Raw genomic sequence first — 12529 nt, forward strand, 5'->3', positions numbered from 1 at the left:
GCGAAGGGATCCAACTAAATTGTAGGATGCGAATTGATCCAATATCTTTTGCTGCTAACAACATTCTGGAAGCAAGCCTAGTAAGGCAGTTGTTCCTGTGGAGGGTACGGAGCACCATTCTGCTGTCCGTTAAAATAAGGATTTTCCCTTTGAATTAACGAATATTATTGGTGATATGAATGATGGCTTTCAGGATGACCCACATTTCTGCTTGGGAGATGGAGCAGTGGGTGGCCAGCTTACGATAAGCCTGGTAAGAAGTCCTCCATTTAGAATTGATAATGACGAAGCCAGAACCATTGCCTGTGTCGTTGCTCGAACCATCAGTGTAGACGGTCCAATTTGCCTTAAGGTTTTGTACGTCGTGGAAGTCCAAGTTGATGGTGTAGCCGAGATCGTAAGCTGGATGGTGGTCGTGTTCGTCCGTTTTCAGAGTCCTGACTACACCATATTTATGTATGCTGCGGACCAACGAAGTATTGTCTTTAATGAGGTCTGCAAAGATGTAGTTATGGGGAGCAGTGTTATCCTGCCACGGATAGGTACTGGGACTAGTCAAGTGCCAATACCAATTTAAAAGCTTTGCCTGGATGTGAATAGGAGGAGATCTGCCATGACAAGAAGTGCATTGGAAGGAGCCGTCCTGTAGGCTTTGTAGATCCTAACGGTGAATTTTCTCTGGGAAGAGGCAAGCTTGCGGCGAATATGTTGTTTCTTTAGCACCTCTTGCCAAACCGGGACAGCATAGAGAATGGCGGATTCGATCGCCACTTTGGCCGCGTTTCTTTATGCAGCGAGAGTGTAGCGAAATGACGTGTTGGCCAATTAGAAACCAGTTCCAGTGTGTTCACTGTAAAGCGCTTCTCGAGCGCTGCATAAAGAAACGCGGCATTTGTAAATTAATCTACTATTTTTATATTTAGTAATTATAATTGCCTTACAGTTCTTATTTCTAAAGTTATTTTTAATTGTCTACAATGACTCTACATGGACATTACTCATTAATAGGACTTTACACTGGTGTTTAGATTTGACACAAGAATGAGAAATTAGTTTAGAAAAAACAAATTTTCTTTGATTATATCACCTGTAGTAATTTTCCCTGTACACATATTACACGTGTTTCGGGCTTGCATGCCCTCATCAGCAGTATTACTACAAAACACTAAAAATAATAATAAAATAAGACGTTGCATGTAATAATTTCCCGACAATAAAATACTATTTTTAAAAAAAATTCACAATAAATACGTATTCCAACATTGAGTACAACAACAGGATGACATCTCTCGTTTTAAATTTACATAGCCTAACATTTCACTGTATAATTAAAAATAAATAAGTAAATAAATAAAGATGGAAATTATTAATTGTATGCTTTTAATTGTACCTCCTGAACCAAAAAAAATCGGAAAAAAAATTCCGTGTTTGTGTGCGTTGGCGTCTATTTCGTTTTATTTATCAGTATGGGGTAAAGATTCAGAAACGAAATTTGGCACGGTAACATCGTAGCCGGGAGCCACGAAAAATTACATTTGGGGACGCCAGTTAGATAGAGCAACCAGAGCCGACCAACTTCTACGTGCCCTCAGGCATCCTTAAGTCCAACACCTGCTCACAGTCAGATAAGAAAGAATCAATCAGATGGCGGAAAATCCGAAGAAACGGCTCTCCTACTTCCTACCGCTCGATAATAACTTTCTCAAACTCTGGCAGTTGCGTCGTACAAATATGCCTGACATTAGATCTCCAAAAACAGGTACACTAAAAATTGTGAACACAGTAAGCCTTGCGAGTCTTTTTATAGGATACAGAATAGTGATGGTAGTATTACCTGGCATGCAATTGAATTACAATTGCAACCATTTACATAACTGTCTAAGAGACAGCTGAATATCGAGTTTTGCATTAATCAGATAATTCTATCTGTGCATAACTTCCTTGTCAATGAGTATATTTAAGAGAAATCCCAATTTTTAAAAAATTCCTTCCATCCTGCGAGCACCGAAAAGGAGCCATTTTACGAGAAGCGTTACCATCCTGCCGCCTCATTCGGCCAGGCCTACAATGTGTGAGGTTTCCGACTGGGGGCTGACTATGTCAAGAGGGTCGAGCGGTCGCGAAGGGTCGTATGTGGGCGATCGGCACTGAGACAGACTCTACGGTTACAAGAAACCGTTTATTTGACACGAAAGAAGCTTACAAGATTTCCGCGATCTTGGAAGTTCTAGGTCGGCAGCAGTCTCTGGGTCTTCCTCTCCTTTCGAATATAGTCTCATTTTGAAGGAGTGTCCCTAGGTCGCGAATGGCCAGTTCCCTCGACGACTCCGCGACTCCAGGACGATGCGGTCGACTTCCGTTGATGGAAAGATGTCGATCCGAGGTCGGGAGACGGAGACGAAGATGGGCACCAGACAAACACACAACAACAGATCCGTCACTTGGAACTTTCGGGAGAAGAAGCCCTCGCGTCCTTGAATTTTCAGGTTTTATCTGTTTTCCTCCGATTCCGCTTTCCGATTGGTCTCTTCTCGTCACCTGGTGACAATTCGAAACCTTTCGGGGCGCGGGAGAGGTCAAAATCGAAGTTTAATTCGATTCCCACTCGGAGATAGACGATCTACGTTTCCCCATTGTTCCATTGTTTAACAGTTCACGCCGTTTTCCTTAAGAAAAACTATTTCTAACTTCTATTTTTTTTCCCCTCTAAAAAAAATAATTTTTTCCTAAAAATAAATGATTTTAATGCGAATTTCAGTGAGGTTCGGACCTATCCAGAGCCTCACAAATGAAGCAACGGGATGGTAACGCTTTTTCATACAGCCATCAATTAATTATCTCACATTTTTTAAATCTTTAGTAATAATTTTACTATAATAAATAATGATAATTCTAATATACGGTATAATTTAAAATTCATTATAAAAAAAAAGAAATTAAATGAACGAACAATAAAATCAGTAAAGTGTCTCCCCCTGGTATCGACCTTTTTCTATAGAGCAACGCCCATTTTGTATGGTTGCTATGGTAACCGCAAGAGACAGATCGTCAGGATGAGGGACAACTCAAATATATCATCAGTTTGTGATCAAACTAACATATGTAGAATGGAAGAAGGTTAAAATATTTTATCGATAAAGTTATAAAAGTTCCTTTTTCGATTATTTCTCACGATTAAATTCGTTTCTATATACAAACGCGATGCTGAAAGTTAGGCTTAACTGCAAGCTTCTATTTTGAAATTTTATCCCTCTTTTCTTTTTTTATTTTATTTTATTTTTCGAGTCGAGAACGAGAAAGATCTTTCCTCTTTCGCAAAAAATGGGAAATATCTACACGGTCGGGCCAAACGAAGCCTTAATTGTTTCAGGTACGTTCTGTTTCATTGATTAAATTACCCATGATATATTAATCAAGTTTGTTCTTGTATATTAAACTCTCATTAACTATTCAAAATTCATTCAATTCTATCAATAGATGGTAATTAAATATATAAAATGGTTACTTTCCTATCATTTTATATCTGTAATTATCTTGTGAGTGAAAATATGTTGTTTATGTGTTAAAAAGGTATAAACATACTACAACAGTAAATTGAGTAATGAATTTGTTTACTTTTACATCAGTATGCGCCTTATTCTGGTAATAGCCAATAAAATTAATAAATCTTTTTCGAAAATTCGAAATGACCAATAAACTAGTTAATAGATGAAATTGATAAATTAAAACTCAAGCTTGATTGGTTCGTAGGTAAATAAAATAGTTTATATTTAGATGTTACCCTGACTCTTACACTGTTTCTGCCTATTTGGCACTTGTCCACCCTTTTATTTTTTTCTATACATGATTAGTTCTATAGCAGATCATTACATTCATTTCTTCCTAATAGGGAACTTCAGACTGTTTTAACAAAGATTCTTTTATCACTCATGTCCATCTAATCTATGTAGTAAGTTGGGTTGTTTACATTCAGAATATTTCTAATATATATATATATGTTATATATATATATAACACCAAAAACAAACAATACAATTGTATATATCACACAATTTTTAAACTTTTTAAAGTATAAAATAAATTTATAAAATGTTTATAATATAATTATATATATATTATTAGAAAGCCAAAGTATTGCAGTTGTTATTAATTAAAATAATGAAATTAATATCTTGCCTCATTAAAATAGTTTTTTTTTTATATGTAAACTATAATTCACAGTCATTTATCTAATTAATTTTAAGCAAAAAGTAATAATTTAGAAAACTCCTTATAAATACTGGGAAATTTTCTAAATATCATAAGAAAACAAGACCAAATTATATTACTACAGATAATATTTTAAATATTATTTAGAGATTTTATATTATTTAAGCAAAATAAATATACATTACATTATAATTATACTGATATACATGTTAAAAATTAATTTTTTTTTGCTAAATACTAAAATTGATATCTAAAACATCTTAATATTTAATTTTTTATTAAATTGTTTTTTTTTAATCTTCAAAACTTTTAATAAAAAATTGATACAAAAATAATTTAGATACTTTATAAAATTATTTGATTTTTTTTTTACTCTCAACGGAATTTTATTTATGAAAAAAAGTAGATATGGAATGTTTATTAAACATGCATTTAAACAATAGGATCATTCATTAAATAACCATAAATATTTAAATATTAATGAAATGTATGTAGATCCCAATTGTAACGTTGAGCTAAATTTTTAAAATAAATGTACAAAATGATTACATATAATTTATTCGATTTTAAATTTCTCTGTTGTTATATAAATTTAAAAATTTTAAAAATAATTTGATGTAGTTACCCATTTCCTTATAATAAAATATTATTATTTTTTAATTTTCTTACAGGTTAAACATTTTGTCTGCAATTTATTTTTATTTTGCGGGGTTTAAATCATTTGCAATAAATCAGATTATAAAATTTTATTAATATCAATAACCGAAAGAGTTAATTATTCAAATTATAATAAAAGTTACTTAATTCTTAATACAGTAGGAGAAACCTCTCTTACACTTCGCTGAATAAAAATATAATAAATCACTCTTCCTTTAAAATAGTTAATCCAATCAAAAATAATTTTAATTATATTTTCTTCAAATTACAAAATAATTTCTATGAACATGCAGTTCTTACACTCGTATACATTTTAATTCTAATGATGATAAACTTACCTTACGCATCTGTGTAGAACCATAAAATCAAAATTTATTTCAGAATTTAAATTTTATGATTCCCGGCAATAATATCAATATATACATTTATGTAATAAATTGCGAAGTTTGCGAGTTTATACATCACACATGAAAATGTCTGCTTGTAATTTCCAATATTCGTGATTTACTTTTAATGTTATACTCAATAAATAAATCGAAATTATGTTCCATTACAAATTAATAAATATTTGAACTACTCGAAATTTAAGTTACAGTCGTATTATTGGTTTAAAATGTTAATGACTATAATATTAGTTCACCATTGCTTAGTTTGAGAATTAATCACGAAAAGAAATACACTTCAATAGCCGTATAAAACTAATTTCATATTATGATTTTAAATATTTTATTTAAGGTGATAGACTTAGATATATATTATTAATTTTATGGGAATAATATTGCAACCCAGTTTCAGAATGTACGTACAAAGTTTTTTTTTTATAAATAGTATATAAAATTTTTCGGAAATCTAGCTTTATTATTTATAGTAAACAATGTTATTTCGAAGTACAGTAGAAGCATGTAAATTCCACGTATCGATTTGTTTTAGTAATGCTGTATACTATACATAATGGGCGTTCATTGCTAGCAAAATTGACTTAAAGCCAAGATAAACTGTAAACTAAAATGTTGCATAAAAGCAAAATAATCTGTATAAAAAGTATTATTAATTTTGAAATGACTTCATTAAGACGAATTGCAATCAATTCACAGTTATTTCCTAATTTATTACAGATGTAATGAGTTCCTGCAGTCTTGTCTGCTCTGTATCTTATAAATATAACGCATTTTAATATAAACTGTTATTTATATAAAGGTTTAAAAGATTTTTTTAAACGAGTTTTATCTAACGTTTAGTAAATCGAAATTCGTTATTATTTTCATTTTGTAGATTTTTTAAAAATGAAATTACAAAATGACATGAAACTAAACAATGTTATTTTTTGTTTAAAATGCGATTAAATGACTTTGAAGCTAAAAAATGTCTCATTAATAGTTTGATGTTATTAACATTAATCTGTAAAACTTATTAAGATAATGAATATTTATTTATTTTAATTTTAATTATATAATGTGATCCAAAAGTTAACCGAGATGATCTTTTTAAAGATAAGAACAGCAGTAGTTTCAAACCGATTTTAACCATTCTTCTTAAAATCATCATAAATGATCAGTTTAAATATATAACTCCATTCTTTTATATTTACACTCCTTTGTGAATATCTAGATAAGGAAAGTTTCAGTTTAGTAACTATTTAAGAGGGCAAGAGGCGGAAAAAATCATACGATTACTTATTTGAAGAGGTGCTTTACGTAATGCATTTTTGATCTGATGATGATAAAAAAAATTTTCGAAGATTACAATGATGATGAATCCATAAAGTAAATCAAGCGTACAGAACAAATTCTTTCATTTGACACCCAAAATTATTGATGAACTGCATTAAATGGTTTTTCTGGTTCGAATTGAAAGAAGCCTAAACTCTGATTTATTGAGATTTAAGAGGAAAAAAGACCAATAAAAAAAAACCTTTATAAATATTCATCTTTTTCGTGCGTTAAAAATTATTTAACTAAAAAATATCCTTCTTTTCTATTTGATGATGATTTATTTTTGTTTCTTATTTTTACCAAAATTTTAAATATTTGTCTTTATTGCACTAAATTGTCATAAGGAAATCTGGGGCATCTCTTATTGTAATAAGCTTTAAAAATATATAAATGAACGTAATTTTATATAATTTAGAGGATCAACACAGTACTTTCGATTGCTTACGTGGGGAAGGTGAAATCAAAAATGATGGAAATTGCTTCGTAATACTTGAATGCTCCTGGCTAGGAAATAATACTGTAAAAGGAAAGTAGTTGAAATCCGTTCCGCTTGAGTAAGTAAACGGAAATTGCTAATAAAGTAATTACAGACCAATAATCGTCATGTTTTCAAAACAGGAATAAAATTAGTTATCTGTGAATATAGCGAAATCGTCAAATTAATGAAATTTCCCAACATTTATCGTTAATTTTAAGCTTGGAATAATATATTTAATTTTTAAAAATCTTAAATAATTATATACAATTTTATAAACAATAAAATTCTAATTAGATTAATTTAAAATTAATGAAGAATGATGAGTGGTCAAATTTTGTAACTTATTTTCACTAATTGATTACTTTTAATTTTATTTTTCTAAGTTTTTATGCTATTATATTTGAAATTTTTGTTTTAAAAAAGCAATTTTTTTTTCAGATTAAAATGTCGACTAATTATAAAAGTTCAAATGTATTAAGTTGATTACTCAATGTCAATTAAAAAAAGTGTTCCTACTCGAGTATTGTCGTTAATTACAAGTAACTAACGAGTAAATTGAAACGTCATTCCGTTGTTAGATCTTTAAATTAACTTATTTAACTCTTGAATAGTTTCCGTGACAAATAATACATGAATTATTAGCCTAGAAAATTAAAAATATGTTTAGTATAAATTCTTTTTTTCCTGGCATTTATGCACTTTAACCTCATTAAAGACATTTGGAAACTGTTCAAAGTTTTTAACATGAAAGTTCAGTTTTAAAAAGAGATCTCCGGAAATACTTGAATTTATTGTTCTATATTTTATGTTAGATGTAGGATTAATAAAAATATCAATTTTTCAGGGTTTATGTATGATATGCTCCTTTAAATTATAATTTGGCCTTATGATTTGAAAGAGCATATTAAACGTGTTAATATCGTATCGTATCAAATATACATTTAATAGCCTATTAAGGAGCGTATCATACATATCAAATAACTCGTGTTTTGGGCTTGTAATTAGTAATTTACAGATAGCATTGGTCCTATAAATTCTGTCAAATGCTATTTACCAAAATATTGATTACTAGAACGGGACAACGACCGAATATCGTCGTCATAATGGCATTTATAGCTGTAGCATTAAATACGTTAATTCATGTTTATTTGGATGTAAATTTACTTTTGATTAATATTTAAACATAAAACCGTTCATATTAAATTTATGCATTTATTGAATTGATACCTTGTACGTTTGTTTAATTATGTATTCTATGTGTCTATTAATATTCTAGGAGGCTGTTGTGGTGGCTTAGAGAAACGAATGGTGGTAGGAGGATGGTCATGGGCTTGGTGGTTAGTCACCGACGTACAAAGGTAATTTGTTATACCCGTTCGGAAATTGATTTTATAATAATTCTAGAATAAATAACGTCTCATTATATGATACTCAAATGTTTTATTCAATTTAATAACCTCGTATACATGATTAGTTACTTTATAGCTGTTCTGACAGTTGCTAGCATGTGGCACGATTGTCTCCCTAACCGACAAACGGACATTTGAATAAAATCGATGGTATTTGTAAATAAATGTTAATTGTGGGAAATTATTGAATTGTCTCAGATGTGTGACTTCAAATGATCATTTTTCAGTGTGATATATGTAATTCAGCTTAACAAATATCAACTTTTTCCTCTTCCAAAAACTCCGTAGAATGAAAATAGTTGGCATTTCTCCAATTTTTATAATAGAAAACTGAACATCTTTGAAATATCATTTACCCAATTGTCATTTTAAATGATTTATGAATTATATTTTAAAATAATAATAATAAAATGCTTTATTGAAATTGATTTAAAATAATTAGTTCGATGGAAATAAATATTTATTATATATAAATATTTAATAATTTCATTTAGAATTGTGGATTTACATAGGTGGTTTGATCGAAATTTTAAATTAGTATCTGTATTGCATATAAAAAATCACAAAAGAAAAGAAAGAAAATGTGATCAGTCACGAATATGTCAAATACTTACGAGATTACAAAAAATTTTATTGAATTTTTCTATCCTCTTTCCGATCAATTTATAACGTGTTTTGAGCCATTCTTTCATGTTTTTATGAACGATTTTAACTTCGATCCAGTCATTCGTATGGGCGGAAACTAATTTATAAAGCACTGTTGAATTTTGTAGAAAATAATCGAATGTAAGAAGGAAATTGATTATAGAAATTCATGTGTTTTTTTTCTAGAAAAAATTTTTGTAAATATGAATTTATGGCGGCTTGAACTTTTTTTTTTTTTTTTTTTTCTAGATTATGAATTTTTAAGTGTTTTTTATTGCACCACCAACATTAGATTTTTATTTTTTTAGCACAAAAAAAAAATAAAAATCTAATGTTAAACAGTTTAATTAGCCAAATAAGTTTAAATTGGAACACTGAACAAAATGCTTAACAACTAAATGGTGGTGTATAATTAAATTTATATTCTGAAGTTATAAAATTTGTCATCTAGAAAATATTAAATAAATTAAACTTTGACCTCTTTTATTTTTATAAAAGAGGTTAATTTTGTAATTTATATTATTTTGATAATGATCTAGAAAGTGATGGTTACATGATTTTGTGTAAGATTGAAAGAAAGAAACTGATTATAGATATTTACATTTTTCAATAACTGTATTTCTGAAAACATTCGTAGAAATGGAGATTTATAAATGTTGACTTCTTAGATTAAGAATTTTTAACGTTTTGCATTGCATCATCGTGCTCAAATATGGAAGTTCTTAAATTCTCACTAACCTCAGAAATTATCTAGCAGTTGTCAAAATTGTTAATTTTTCAGAAAAGTGATAATTTTGACAACTTCTGGACTAATTTTTGAGGTTAGTGAGATTTTATGAACAACTGTTAATATACAGAAGTTCAGTTACTTATGTAGTTCTTATTATTTGGATGATAATTTTAGAGTTATTAAATGTTTAAAATGCATCTAAAATATATGTATATATTAAAATAAATATAAAATTGCATGCTTAAATGTGTGGTGAAAAGAGTAATGAGTAAAAGAAAATGATATATAAATGTATATTTTATGCATCTGATGAATAGATATTTCTATTAATCAGCATAAAATAATCTATCTAGCTATCTATATATTGCAGTGGCGTGCCGCGACATTTGATGATAGGGAAGCTGTGTTTCTGTAAGAAGCCGACTTCCAGGGGTAATCAGTTAATTGCGCGTCAGTGATGGCCTAGGGTCCATTCGTATGTGCGTGGTGGCGGAAGAGACGTACAGTACCTGACAAAAACCGACAAAAAAGAAACATAAAATAAACATATACTATGTACAAAATAGTTTGCTTTAGGACAATCGGCCGTTCGGCATCCTGGGCGTCGATGTGGTTCTTCGATGGTCGATCGAAGGTGGCCCCGAGTCAGTGGCGTTAACAAGTCTGTAGGGCACGGGGAGACTTCCTCCGTTGGCGTCGGGGACATGGTCTAAGTCCAAAGTGGCACGGGTTTCAGATTGGCACAATAGATGAGAAACTGTTTTTTTTTTTTTTTTTTTTTCTTTTGCGCGTTGACACACGGCGTTTCGGTTATTCGGAACGTTGACCGAGTGCCAGGTGTCCTCGATTGTCGGGGATTATATCAATCTCCGTTCTTTCTTTCGTCCATTTGATTGGTCATTCTCCCTCACTCACGCTTCCCGAGTGGTCGGTCCCTGGTTACTAAATGTAACGAGACTCTTACCTGGAACGGGAGAAAAGTCAAAATTGAAGATGAATTCGATCTTCCACCGATCATAGGAAGACTTCCTTCCGCGATTTATAGTTTTTGCCTCGCCAGATTGATATAAACAATGGGTGTCAGACTACAAACGACTTTTACCTATGTTTTTTTAATATAATAAATTTTTCTCTAAATTAACCGTTTTTTCGCGTCTTTCGTGACGGGTCAGACCTGTCCGGAACATCACGTTTCCATAAAAGTTTTAAACAAATACTGGAAACGACAAAAATAAATAATTTATGTATTTTTACTTCTAAAGTACAAATAATACATGCATAATACAAATTGATATGACACAAACAATAATAGAAAAACTTGTTTTTTTAATTTTTTGTAAACTAACTCTATTCGGCGATTTCTTCCGCAAAGTCGTTAATTACTTTATCATAAAAGTCGCTGGTCGTCGATTCCATCAACGTATTTAAAAGCTCTCTTTCTATCGAAAGCGACGCCAGCGACTACAATTTTTCCTCCGACCGAGTGTTCCTGGCCAATGTACGAATTTGCTTCGTAATCGAAAAACTGCGCTCAACAGACCCACCGGTAGATGGTTCCGTAATTATTAATGATACTAAATCATATAATTCTTTTAGCACGTCTTTATTCGGATCAACATTAATTATAATACGTTTTATGTTTAAGAGTTACTTGTCAATATAGTCTGGAAACGAATATAAATACTGCGATTCGCTACGTAATTTAGATAAATCAAAAAATTTCCCATAAAATTTACTTAATTTATAGAATTAAAACAAGCTTGAAAAAATTGTTTTTCATAATATTAAAATTAACAATATCTAAAAGTGATAAAAATTCTAAAGATTTTATGTCTGAAAATCTGTCAATATAATTACAGTATAATTAAAAGAAAATTATAATTATATACAACTTTGCAAAGAAACGTACATAAAAATAACATTGAATACTCTTTACTTTTTAAATCTTAAAACAACTCACTTAATCAGATAGCTCCTACCCAGTGGCCAAGGGATAGAATCGTTGGAAGCGTTACACGTGTGTAGCTTCCACCAGCTAAACCGGGTGAGGTTGGTGCTCTGTAAAGCGCATGCGCCAATGTGCTCTGGCTGCTTTACACCTTCAGTTATTCTCGCCGTGGAAGCTGTCTCGTAAGGGCTTCCATTCCCGCCACTGATATTCGAATGTACAATAGCAATCTTATCGTGTTTTTTCCACATGCATAGTATAGAAATTTGTAATAAGATACATAATGCAGTTATAATAAAATATGAATTTTAATTAATTCAAAGTACGTTAAAATATGAAAATTTATATTTTAGAAACTACAAGGGGAGGTCATTGGTAGGTGGACGCGGCGCTTCCACCGCTTCCAATGACGGCACGCCACTGATATATTGATAAATTCAAAATGATGATAAAAATTGATATTTTTTTTTATTTTATTGATTGCTTTTAGACTGGAAAATTGAATATATATTACAGTAAAATGTCATATTTCAGAAAATCATTTGACTGATTTATATATAACTATGCACCAATTTATCTTTTTTTTTTTTTTTTAAATTGTATAGATATTTCTTTCATTATTAAAATAAAATATTGCAAAAAAAAGCATTTAAAAAATGTTTAAATTAAAAGTTTAAATATATAACATTTTTAAATTTTACAATGTATAAATGTATTTTTTATACAGAAAATGAGAGTAAT

The 12529-nt window shown here is 30.2% G+C and overlaps 1 protein-coding gene across 1 annotated transcript in view; it reads left to right on the forward strand.

Moving 5' to 3' along the window:
• The first annotated feature begins 2991 nt into the window (after positions 1–2991).
• Positions 2992–12529, forward strand: part of LOC136983908 (flotillin-2-like) — a 42132-nt gene continuing 32594 nt past the window's right edge. The window contains exons 1-2 of the mRNA XM_067280798.1: positions 2992–3370; positions 8333–8414. Of these exons, the coding sequence (XP_067136899.1) occupies positions 3322–3370; positions 8333–8414 (131 nt within the window). The 5' untranslated portion in view covers positions 2992–3321. The remainder of the gene's footprint in view (positions 3371–8332; positions 8415–12529) is intronic.

Source organism: Centruroides vittatus, unplaced genomic scaffold, assembly GCF_030686945.1.
Source record: "Centruroides vittatus isolate TY-2023 unplaced genomic scaffold, ASM3068694v2 contig_891, whole genome shotgun sequence".
Lineage (NCBI taxonomy): Eukaryota > Metazoa > Arthropoda > Arachnida > Scorpiones > Buthidae > Centruroides > Centruroides vittatus.